This window comes from Carassius carassius, chromosome 27, assembly GCF_963082965.1.
Source record: "Carassius carassius chromosome 27, fCarCar2.1, whole genome shotgun sequence".
Taxonomy (NCBI): domain Eukaryota; kingdom Metazoa; phylum Chordata; class Actinopteri; order Cypriniformes; family Cyprinidae; genus Carassius; species Carassius carassius.
In genome coordinates this window covers 1,500,839-1,514,016 of record NC_081781.1, presented here as the reverse complement: position 1 = coordinate 1,514,016, position 13,178 = coordinate 1,500,839, and the positions used below count along the sequence as shown (strand labels likewise).

The 13,178-nt window shown below is 33.2% G+C and overlaps 2 protein-coding genes across 2 annotated transcripts; one reads left to right on the top strand and one right to left on the bottom strand.

Moving 5' to 3' along the window:
* Window positions 1-162: 162 nt before the first annotated feature.
* LOC132106407 (V-type proton ATPase subunit D) lies at window positions 163-4,970 on the bottom strand. The gene is made up of 9 exons (XM_059512059.1): window positions 4,736-4,970; window positions 3,934-4,051; window positions 3,747-3,826; window positions 3,598-3,665; window positions 3,470-3,514; window positions 2,536-2,639; window positions 2,389-2,455; window positions 2,231-2,309; window positions 163-756 (listed from the first exon to the last, which is right to left on the bottom strand). Exons 1-9 carry the CDS (start codon window positions 4,774-4,776, stop codon window positions 612-614), a joined length of 747 nt encoding a protein of 248 aa, XP_059368042.1. The 5' UTR covers window positions 4,777-4,970; the 3' UTR covers window positions 163-611.
* Window positions 4,971-5,718: 748 nt separating this feature from the next.
* On the top strand, window positions 5,719-12,114 carry LOC132106406 (eukaryotic translation initiation factor 2 subunit 1-like). The gene is made up of 8 exons (XM_059512058.1): window positions 5,719-5,877; window positions 7,127-7,369; window positions 7,534-7,613; window positions 7,688-7,839; window positions 9,950-10,056; window positions 10,748-10,845; window positions 10,919-11,062; window positions 11,787-12,114. Exons 2-8 carry the CDS (start codon window positions 7,129-7,131, stop codon window positions 11,910-11,912), a joined length of 948 nt encoding a protein of 315 aa, XP_059368041.1. The 5' UTR covers window positions 5,719-5,877; window positions 7,127-7,128; the 3' UTR covers window positions 11,913-12,114.
* The last annotated feature ends 1,064 nt before the right edge of the window (window positions 12,115-13,178 follow it).

Below are 13,178 nucleotides of genomic sequence, written 5' to 3'. Positions count from 1 at the left end.
TATGTTTTAATTATGTGGCAGAAACAATCTTTCAAAACCTTCCGCTGCTTTGAAAATTTTATAATCAACATGCATTTGCAACCCATTTTAAGTCTATAATGTGAAACACTGAAAGGAGCACTTCAACAGTGTACATCACAAAAAAAATAAATCGACAGCAAATGACCATTTTCAACATTTACTGAAATTAGATTTCATTTCCTGTGAATTTCGAGTACACCTTTGCACTGAGAACAAACATGTGGAAGAATCTGGGCTGAACTGTTTCAGCAAAAACTCAAAGAGAAGTACAGTACATCACAGAATATTCTCAGGTATCACATACTAGCTCACGGAGAAGGTTACGCCGGTTTAACACGCATGCAATAAGACGAGAGCGTGGAATTATCATTTGAGTTCATCTGAACCATTTTAAAGGTTTTCCTTTGTGTTCAAACATTAAAATCCTTGCAGTTTTCGGATTCAGATGATCAGCCCACACATTTTTACAGCGACTTGGATACATGTTCTATTCATCCTAAACAAGAAATGTGACACGGCACCAACACACAAACAAAACAAGATGTAAAGCTCGGCCTCAAAGACACAAAGAATAATAAATAAGAGGCGGTTCATTCGAACAGCAGGTCCTCGTCGGCCTCTTCGTTCAGCATGTTCGTGGGCTCTGCGATCGGCCCCAGCGCCGCCAAACGCTGCGCGATCTCCTTCTCCGTCCTCTCACGGTGCTGCTTCTTCTTCTCCTGGATCTTCTTGAGCCTGCGACGGGAAAACGGGAAGATCTGGGGTTGGTGGATGTTCTGAATCTCTTATTTTGGACTGTATTAATATATATTCCATTCATTTATATAATGGTAATATAAATATCATATTCATATTTCACTTGAACTGCTAAAATGTCTCAGGGTCACCGTGGGTGCTTAAAAAGCCTTATGTTTCATTAAAGTGCCCCTATTATGGATTTAAAAAAATAGCTTTCATGCATTTTTAACACAGCTCTAATTGAATTGAAACATACTGCAAAAAAAAAAATGAATCTTGAGCGAATCATTTGGGAGTCTTTGAGCAAGTAAGGTAAAACATATATGCATATTATAAGACAATGAAAGTGTTTTTGTTTTTTTTCATCTTGCATGCATGTCATCTTGTTGTTGGGGATTCCAAAAACCAACATATGAAGTTCTGTTACCCATAATAGGGGCACTTTAAATGTAAGGTTATAAAAATCTTTGAAAATGGTGTAACGAAAGTCTTAATGATCATTTTAAAAGGTCTTAAATTTGGGGATAGAAAAACAGGAATCACAATGCTACCTAATGTGATAACTTATAATAATAAATAATAATATTATATATATTATATATATATAATTAATTTTTTTATTTTTGTATTAATTACATTTGAATGCTTTGTCTTTCCAAGTCAAAACGCATTCATTAACATGCATTTATGACAAGTGATTACTTAGGATATATTAGGAATTTTATCTATTGATATGTTGCAGATAGTTGTTACAGTACACATTATTCTGAAAGAGCAGCTGGAAGTATTAAGACAAATACCTTTCAAAATAAGAGTCCTGGTGCATTTTGGGATCGTTTATCAAGGAACGAATAAGAACATTACTTAACATGTTTAATATACAGATTTTACTGGTATCAGTACAATAATCTGGTTATTATAATTTTTTTAACAAATGATTATTGTATCAGCAACCTCTAATACATATTGATTTTGTTTGCTATTTAAACCAATTTCATATATAGATCAGGGTTAATCACAGTTTACTAAAAGTAGATCAAAACCATAAAAATCATTCAGTTACTTGAAATAAAATAAACGTTAAATTAAACACAATAAAATAAACTTTGTTGACAAGGCAATATTTCTTACGTTCATTTAGTTTAAATACTAAAATAACTTAAATAAAACATTTTATTTAAATTAATTAATTAAAAATGTCAAAAACACACCAAACTTTGATTGCAATTCAAATGAAAACAAAATGTAAACTACAGTAGTATCTCGATATTAAAATAACACTGATGAGTACTGCATTTAAGCTAACTGAGACTTGTTATAGCATTATAGTTATTGTTGTTTTTGATTGCTTCCATTGTCCTCATTTGTAAGTCGCTTTGGATAAAAGCGTCTGCTAAATGTGAATATGTGAATGTGATATAGCCCAAGCAATAAATGTGTGAAACCGTATCGTCACATGATGTGGTCTCACCTGTAGAACTCCTCTCGCTCCCGCTCATCCAGCTCAGTGATGATGTACGTGAGCGTGCGCTCAATCCTGGGAATAATCACTGAGAGGAGAAACATAAGAGCGTTATGTTATAGTGCCTGAAGCTTTGGTTGTCTTGAGAGGAGGCTGTGAGATCTCACCGTGCTCGATGGCGTTCACACGGCGGTTGGTGACCTTGATGGCCTCGTCCAGCGTCACAAAAGAGGTCTGGATGTGAGTGAACCACATAAGACATTGATTAAACACGTTCTACATCAAAAAACAGATATGGATACAAATATTCTTACCTGCAGTGAGGCCAGCTCCACAAGAAGCTCGACTGCTTTGGCGTAGTTCCTCTTGAGTCGAGACAGCTGCTCTCCACCTCGGGCCAGACCAGTGAGCTCATAACCTGCAGAGAAGAAAAAATACATCTGCAATGATGATGTCTTCAAAGGATCTTCAGTATTATGCCTTTTCGAAGGTATTTGCTATCACTCTCAGGCCATCCAAGATGAAGATGAGTTTGTTTCTTCATCAGATTTGGAGAAATGTGGCAGTGTTTCATCAATGGATGCTCTGCAGTGAATGGGTGCCGTCAGAATGAGAGTCCAAACAACTGATAAAAACAACACAAGTAATCCACTCCAGTACATCATTTAATGTCTAATCAGGTGAATAACTGCGGATTAAAACATCACAATAATTAACACCACTCCAGTCCATCTGTTAATGTCTTGTGAAGACAAAAGCTGTGTGTTTGTAAGAAACAAATCCATCTTTAAGATGGCTTTCTCTTCAAACCGTTGCTTCCAGCTAAAATACGAGTCTTTAATCTACAATAACACTTCCTCCAGTGAAAACATAGTCTGGTCTGAATCAAGAGAGAGAGAGATACAAGCTTACAAGCCAAAACAGCTCTAAAGAAATATGTGGGTGGATTTTGATGTGAGAGATGACAAGAGATGGAAGCATTATCATAGATTACAGACTTATATTTTAGCCAGAAAATGCATTAATAATAGCAAACACGCAGTTATTCACCTGATTAGACATTAAATGATGTACTGGAGTGGATTACTTGTGTTGTTTTTATCAGTTGTTTGGACTCTCATTCTGACGGCACCCATTCACTGCAGAGCATCCATTGATGAGACACTGCTGCATTTCTCTAAATCTGAGGCTTAAGGGAGAGTAAATATTCATTTTTGGCTGAACTATTGAAGAGAACAGGATTCTTACTGTCTCCTCCCTCCTGGTAATGCTCAAACACCGGCAGAGTGACTCCTGAGAACAAACACAATGAGGAGAGCAATCACAGAAGAAATCTGCCAGATCTGTTGTTACTAAAAATCATTTAGCTAGCGAACCTGCAACATTGTCCTTTTTGGCTCTGACCTTCACCTGGGCCTTGTTCACATTCTGAATGACCGTAGCACTGACGGGACACAATTCAAACACATTCAGTGAGATCTGATGCATCATGACTACGAAAAAAAACAATCTTATTTTTACCTACCTGAAGTCACCAGCTGCAAATTTGGCCTCAGCTAAGGAAAAGGCGGCTTCTCTCATCACCTCTCCCATCAGAGTCTTAGTCTGAAAGATTCAAAGTCACATCATTGTTAAAAAGAAAAAATTAAAAGGAATAAAAATAAAGTCAGCATGTAAACGTCTGAGATAAAAGCATAGGTGTGATGTTATACCTCGATGATTTTTCGAAGAATCTGCCGAAATCGCATGGACAGAGCATCAGCTTTCTTCTTCAGCAGACTCCGGCCAGTTTGAGCTCCTTTCAGTCGAGCTTTCATGATGGTCTGAGCCCTGATGCAACACACAATAATCCAGAATAACCAAAACAGCAATATATACAGGCCTTGAGTAATAATGGTAATTTATGAATACTTGTGGATAGATTTCTGGTCATACTTCTTGAATATGCATATTGTATTTGAGCATTTATTTTATTATTCTAATGTGATTATTAATTATAGGTTAAAACCACTATATTTATTACTGTGTATTACTGGTCAGTAGACTGAAGGGCTCACATGACTGTGAATAAGATCACTTCCTCTTCTGAGTCCACTTAAAATGACTGCAAGATTTTGTTTTCACCTGATTTATATGAATTTAATATTGTCATCCATCGTATCGAGTTATATATTTATTAATCTACAGACAGAAATGTATCTGCGTAATAATATATTGACCACATGATATGCGTGTAAAACATAAAATCCAACATTTATACAGAATACATCGTATATATTAAATAAATAAATAAACACAATATATACAAATATTAGAGATATTTTATTAATTATTACTCTTTATTTCTGTCATAAAGCCTATGGATGCACGACTGCATCGCTTTCATTGTCATCTTAGTTGATCGTAACTGCTTTCTAAAACCAAAAACTGCTAAAATATGATTATAACAAATTTAAATGCTTGTTTTCATACACGTTTGAGAATAATAAATGCGTTATGAATCGTGATACTCACATTCTCGAGGGAAAAATGTCGATCCGATCTTTTCCGGACATCTTTCTTCTTTATTGAAACACTGTATCAAACTACTGAGACGCTTTTCTGTTGAAATCGACAAATCAATAGTCTAAATATAGTGTCAGTTTATGTAATATCACGATTAAATGACTATAATAGCATCGCTGTGACCCTAGCTATAAGACGCAGGATTTGATCAGCTGAGTGGAGGTCATGTGATTCCTCCTGAACGCAGAGATTGGTTGCGTCACTTCCTTGCGTGTATTCGCACGTAGCGGTATTCACATTTCAAAATAACGCTCAACAGTAAAGCAATTTGTTTTGTTTCCCTAAAAATAATTTACACTGTCATTTTATTTATTTTGGTTGGTGTTGCATTGGAGGCTTGAAGACCTTTTTGACGCTGTGTAGTATGCTAGCAGTGCATCCGTGTGCTATCGGAGGTTATAAGATTATTTTTTACAAAAAAAAAAAAAAAAAACGAAACCCCAGTAAGCGTATTCTCTAAAGAATAAAGTATTTTTTATTAGTCCTGTCAAATGATTAATCGCGATTAATCGCATCCAAAATAAAAGTATATGTATGTGTACTGTGTATATTTATTATTTATATATAAATACACACACATGCAGTATATATTTGTGAAATATTTACATGTATATACATTTAAATGTTTATATTATATATAAATATATGTAATACATAAACATAACATAATAAATATACACAGTGTACACACATATATTATGTAAACAAAAACTTTTATTTTTGATGTGATTAATCACGATTAATCATTTGACAGCACTAATAAAAATATTTCAATTAATCGTTTGACAGCACTATATATATATATATATATATATATATATATATATATATATATATATATATATATATATATATATATATATATATATATATATAATCTGTAATCTCCTAAAAATATGCACAAGTGACTTTTATTTTGAAGTGTGGTTGACAGCGGTCGTGTTGACGCAGCATGCCTGTTGTGTTCGCTGATCGCTTCTGGCTTCATTCTTTCTCGGATCGCAGGATCAATGGGCAACTAACGCTCGCAGAAAACGTCCGTTTCTAGAGATTTAAAGGGTTTAAAGTGAGCCGATTGTGACACCTGTCAGGTGGGATTGAGTTACTTTTTCTTCCGTGAAAGTTTGGCTCATGTTGAGCTCGTTTTTTAGATGATATGATGGTTTTAATGGCTGCTGTTAAACGGCATGTGCTGGATGCTCGCGCACTGTGCACGTGCACAGATAGATCAATACATAGATAGTATACTTTAATATTAATATATAAACATTGTGTAATGTATGCGGACAGTGCAACATTAATCATAAAATAACACTTTACGCAATATACAAGATATAAAAGAAATCTAATAATAATACAACACAGTATATAGATATACAGAAACTGTGGGGGAAAATAAATACATCACTAAATAGACATAAAATTAAAATAAATAATCAAATTACACTGACAAATAACATTTGAGTTGAAAATAATCACATTTTAAAAATGCAAATAATACAACTGATTAAAATACTAATGTATAACATCTAAATTATAAATGAAATAAATAGATTGAAATTAAATAATGCACATTACTGTACTATTTTGAGCAGTGTTATTTAATTTTTTATTATTATTTTAAATCAGTTTTTATTTTTGTATTTATATATTAGTTATGATTTAGTATATTTGTTATGTGTTTTGTTAGTTTTAGTTGTTTGTTATATATATATATATATACACATATAAATATCAAATATATATATATTTTTTTAATTCTTGAAAAAAAATAACAATACAAACTAAATATTTTCCAAGTCATATTTAGAATATAAATGTATTTTTTACAGTATAAATTGTTTTTTATGAATGAAAATATATAGCTGCCTTTACAATTTTAGAATGGGGTCCCTCACATCAGAATGATCATATTTGGGTTTGTGTGGCATCGAAGAGATAGAAAAGCATTTGACAATGCATCTAATAGGACAAAAAAAAAAAAACCAGACGTCAGATCTGTTAGTTAGTCTTGTCAATAAAGAATTGCTAGTTATCACCTGCATTGTTTTGATATGGCCTCATTTTTAATATTTTTAGTAAGCTTTTGTCTTCAAAGTCACATAAAAAAAAAGTAAATTTCAAAAAACCTCAAATTAAAAAAAAAACTTTTTTTTATAGATGTAAATTAAATCAATAAAAATATTTTGCAAAAAAAAAAAAAAAAAAAAAAAAAAAATATATATATATATATATATATAATTATTATTCTTTTTTTTTTGCAAGGCAATACAGAAAATAAATGTAAGCACCTCAGATAAAAGCGTGGGAATGATGTTGTGCCTGTATTGTGTTGTGTAGAGATGCCGGGCCTCAGCTGTAGGTTTTATCAGCACCGCTTCCCCGAGGTGGAGGACGTGGTGATGGTGAACGTCCGCTCTATCGCTGAGATGGGTGCGTATGTGAGTCTGCTGGAGTACAACAACATCGAGGGCATGATCCTGCTGAGCGAACTGTCCCGCAGACGCATCCGCTCCATCAACAAACTCATCCGCATCGGACGCAACGAGTGTGTGGTGGTCATCAGAGTGGACAAAGAGAAGGGTGAGAGAGTCACAATCAGACATCACTTCTCCAATCTCCAGTTACTTACATTTAACCAAGCACTTAAATCAATCAGAGCACTTCAAACTGTTACCAATAACAACAAACTTCAAAAACAATCCACACATACACTAGCATTGAAAAATCATGCTTTTCTTCTCCAGGATACATTGATTTGTCCAAGAGAAGAGTGTCTCCGGAAGAAGCCATCAAGTGTGAGGATAAATTCACTAAATCTAAAACGGTGAGTATGCATCTTGAAATCGGAGGTATGAGGTCATGTTCTTGTGGTGTGATGTTGTGGTCGTTGTGCCGCAGGTGTACAGTATTTTACGGCATGTGGCTGAAGTGTTGGAGTACACTAAAGACGAACAGCTGGAGAGTTTGTTCCAGCGAACCGCTTGGGTGTTTGACGAGAAATACAAGAAACCCGGTTATGGCGCCTACGATGTCTTCAAACAGGCCGTGTCGTGAGTGTCCAGCATAGATGCACGCTCATCAACTCTCAAGTGACTGCTCACTTGTTTAAGATCAAAATAGGTCACCTATGAGATTTTCTTAGATCCAATGAGAGAGTTTTTATTTGAAATACCATTTACTTTAAAAACTATGTCTAAAAAGGGTCATATCTGATGTATTTGAGGTCTGAGATGTGGGAATGGTGAAGAAAGAGAGGGCAAACATTTTGCATTTTTTGCCAGCATTGCTGTGTAATCTGCCGAGAATGTCTTTAATAGCCTGCAAAGCACTTTATTGAAATATACATTTAATTTTGAATTTGTAAAATGCTGCAAATAGATGCTAGTTTTGTGTACAGGTCGACCGATGTATCGGTTTTGCCGATTAATCGGCACCGATAGTTGATTGTTGGAACAATCCATTCATAAATCGCAAAATCCGTTTATAAAAACAGAATTCATAGTTTAGCGCGTGACGCTCGTGGTGATTTCAGCGTCTGTCGTCTCACTAAATGAGGACGGAAACACATGAAGAACATCTCCAGAACTGCACTGAGAGTCACTTCATGAGCATCTGACCGTTTGATTTGAGCAAAAGCATCATATCACATGCACAGGATTGTAAAGATATTCACAGTAACCCGTCAAAATAAAAGTCTTGTTTTGAAGTCTATTTTTCAGTAGCCTACTACTACTACTAAAACGAAACAAACGTTATTTTTTAAGGAATAATCACACATAATTTCTTCCATGTTTTAATTTTAATAGTAAATACCTTTGTTTGCCAAAAAAAAAAAGTTTGCTTAATTTTCCGTAATTAAAAGACACATAAAATGAATGTTTCATGCCTTGATTTGCTAACAATAAAAATGTAAATACACACATAATTTTTGAAGGGAAAAAATCATTAGGCTTCTTTAAGAAAAAATAATAAATTAAGTTGTTTTAATGCGTACAAATAATTAGACATGCTAAAACAGAATTTGGTAACAATAAAAAATGTTGAGATAAAATAAAACATTTCATAGGGCCCTAATCATGTAATTTTTGTTAAACTTTTATTAAAATGATGTGAAAATGTATCAGTTTATTGATTTTAATTAATTAGACTTGCTTTATGATGAATAAACTTTAATTTAACTAGTAAAAAGGAGTGGAGAAAAATTAAAATGGAAAAAACTGAATCCAAAAAATGTAATAACGGAATTTGGAAAAAAATCAAATAGAATTTAGGAAAAAATTAAACCGATTTCATAGGGCCCTATTAGAGTGTGGTAATTTCAACATTTATTACTATTACTGTTATTATTATTACTACTACTACTATTAGTATTTTTTTTTTGTAAATGAACTATTTTAGTTTTGTTCAGTATCCATTTTAAAAATTATCGGTTAATTAATCGGTATCAACCAGTGTAGTCCAACCTAGCTATCGGTATCAGCAAAATCCAATATCGGTCGACCTCTAGTTTTGTGTGTGTGTGTGTTTATGTTTATATATCCTGGTATGGACTTAAACCTGAATACACACAGATTAATGGGGACTCCGGGTCATGGTAGGGACCTAATTTGATGTCCTCATGGGTACAAAATCTTAAAAATCATACAGACTGACTGAAAGTAAAAATGCAGAAAGTCTCCTGTAAGGGATAGGTTTAGGTGTAGGTACGGTATAAAAACCATTACGTCTGTGGAGAGTCCCTACAAGGGTAGCTGACCAGATGTGTGTGAGAAAAGACAGTTTTGGACATATAAGCTAATAAAAATATATTTTTAAATACCGTAAAGTAACTAAAATGAGCATGTAAAACAAATATCTTTAAAGTGCCCCTATTATGGGTAATGAACAGCTCATATTTAGGTTTTGGGAGTCCTTAATAACAGGTTAACATGTATGCAAGATCATAAAAACACTTTCATTGAATTATAATATGCATTTAATTTTACCTTACTTGCTCAACGACTCCCAAAATGATTAGAATGCTCAAAGATTAATTTTTCGTGCAGTGTTCTCTCCTTTTTTCCCGTCTTTATCTGTTTGTATCTCTGGTTCCAGCACTGAAAACAAATCCAGAGTCTTAATTGAAGATGAAAATGTTATTTCCTCTGGTTTTGTTTCCAGCGATCCCGCCATCCTGGACGGTTTGGATCTGACGGAGGAGGAGAGGGATGTGCTCATCGACAACATCAACAGACGCCTCACGCCACAGGCCGTCAAAATCAGAGCGGGTACTTCATACAAATCTGATGCAGAAAATTCCCGTGCAAAGTCATTATTAAATATTGTAATTAGTTTAAAACTTTTTAAAATTATTTTTATGTGGAGTAAAATATATTTTTTTATTAATAATAATATTTATTATATTAGTACTTTTTATGATTTATTAGCAAATTAATAAAAAAATTTGTTTAAATATTTTTTGTTTCCAGTCTGTAATCCACAACCACAACAAGAGTGTGTATATACTTCTCTTTTCAAATATTCTCTGGAATTTTTAAATGTTTTCAAATGCAAATACAGTGAGCAAATACAGCAAGTACAAGTCAGTAAAAAACAGAATTTTAAATGAATAAAATTATTAATCAAGGAATTGCTCAAATGAGAAACAAAAATGAACCCTGAAAATAAAAGAACTGTTTTCAACATTGATACATATTTTTAGAACTTTCATGTTAAAGTGTTTCACAATATTATTTTTTGAATACCACAATTTTCAACTGTCGTGTTTATATATAAAAATATATTTAGTAGAAAAATCACCCTTTATAAAAATCTCTCAGATCCTTCGAACGCTCTACGAAGCAGAGCTTTTGATAGTGTAAAAAAAAAGACATTTGATTCAAATGAGTAAAGTTCAAAAAAACGAACAGATATGTAGTATCTTCATGTGTGTTCATGTTTGCTCTGTGTCTTTGACAGATATTGAGGTGGCGTGTTATGGATATGAAGGCATTGATGCTGTCAAAGACGCGCTGAGGGCGGGGCTTAACTGCTCCACAGAGGTCATGCCAATCAAGGTGAGATCCACTTCCTTTACATCCAGTTCTAGCAGATTCTGAGATTTAAAATGATGCCATGATTTCCTTTCAGATCAACCTGATAGCACCACCGCGGTACGTCATGACCACCACCACACTGGAGCGCACCGAGGGTCTGTCGGTGCTCCACCAGGCCATGACCGCCATCAAGGAGCGCATCGAGGAGAAGCGAGGAGTCTTCAATGTCCAGATGGAGGTCAGACACTTCACAGCTACATACATTTCCTAAATAGCATGGAATATACTCACTCTTTAAAGAACAAACACGTGCAAACACCTGCTTGAGGAAAATAGATTAAAATATGCATGCAGGTTTCTGATCATGCAATATACATGATATTATTTACAATATACAGTAAATCAGGGGGTTTCACACCTGCATCTGAACCAAGTTTAAGGAAAACACTGATCAAAACATGATCAGGTCAAAGTGTCTGAATAATTTTTGGTAATAATCTTACTGGTAGTGCACTATATGAAGAATTTTTGGGTGTAATTTAAATTACAAATTTATATTAATTTAATATAAATTAACAATAGTGTCCTGCACCCACCAATAAAAAATGCATCAAAAATAATATATGGCGTCTGAATAATTTTTGTTTTGACTGTATATACATGCATAAAATTAATAATAAATATTAATAAAATAAAACAGATAAATATAGATTTAAATAACAATAATAATAATTTAAAAATGGATTAAAATTATATACATGGTACTAATTGATGCTATATTTTTTAATTCTTTCAGATGCATTGAACACTCTGTGAAGCAATACTTTCTTACACTATATATTTTTCTTAAATCTATTAAAATAAAAGCAAAGTGCAGTACTATAGTAAGTAGAGAAAAAACCACACAAGAATGCAATGCAGTATACAAGCCTATTGAAGTGTTTTGCTCTGTTTGTCTTCAGCCTAAAGTGGTGACGGACACAGACGAGACAGAGCTGCAGCGTCAGCTCGAGCGTCTGGAGCGAGAGAACGCAGAGGTGGACGGAGACGACGACGCCGAGGAGATGGAGGCCAAGACAGACGAGTAGATCGTCAAGTGCTTCAGCGCAGAAACCCTTCAGATGGACTCATGCTGCTGCTCCACAAACATTATAAAGCTGATTCCTGAACCCTTCACAACTCTGATCGCTCTTAACATTTACGCTGATTCAACGACGCAGAGGTGTGATTTTCTGTGAAGTAAAACCTGTTTCTTGCTCTGCTTCAATCTCAGTAAAACTCTGGAAAGTTGTTTGAAGTTTTGTATTATTTAGCATCTGTGTATTTACATATTGACGAGCTGAAATATTCTGAGTGAAATTCAGCTCTAAATATCGAAACGAAAACATGTGTAAGTACAACTTTACATTGTAAAAAAATAGAAAACGGCGAAGAAAAACAAACGATAAACCTTTTTAATATTAAAGCAAAATCATTTTAAAAACGTTTTCAAATACAGTATTTGTTAAAGTGAATATATATATATATAAAATATATTTATTATTATTAAATACCAAATTAATAAATTGAAATGTTTTGTCACAAGCAAGGTTTGGTTGAGAGGAGAGAGAATTTTTTTTTTGGGTTTGGTTGTTTTTCCCCAGCAAATATTAATGTGAATTTAGATTAGAATATAATTTGATTAACATTAATTGCATGACAGCCCAATTATTATTAAATTTATTAGTACATACTGTATATTAATGCTCATTTAAACTTATTTTACTTCAAAATATTAAGTACTGCAAACTTTTCCAGTGCTTTTCAGTTTTATAGCTTACTATAAAGCCATAAAAAAAAAGCATTTTATTACTTGGAATAAATATTAACAAATAAAATCATTTCTTATATATATATATATATACACACACACACACACACACAAACACATTATTTCAGCTAGTTGCCTTACTTGAACTTAAACAGATATAAAATGTAATGCAAACTATAAAGATTAAAAATATATTTAATTATAATATGACAATGTATTAAAAATATATTGACCCGAATGACTTAAAAGTACTATAAATATTTCGAGGGCTTTTCATGATTATGGTTTACTAAAACCATAATATTTTCTCATTTATGATGAACTTGAACATAAAAACTGACTAAAATAAAAACTATAGACATTAATAAAAAAACTTTAAATAACAAAAAAAAAAGAAAGAAAACGATACCAAACTATAATAGTGTCCTAATGATTTAAGGTCAAAAGAAGTCATTTTCTTTGAAAACATTAGAGAACAAGAACGCCGTACAAATAAAGAATTCACTAAATAAGTACTCTAAGCACCCATGGAAAGTTAATAATA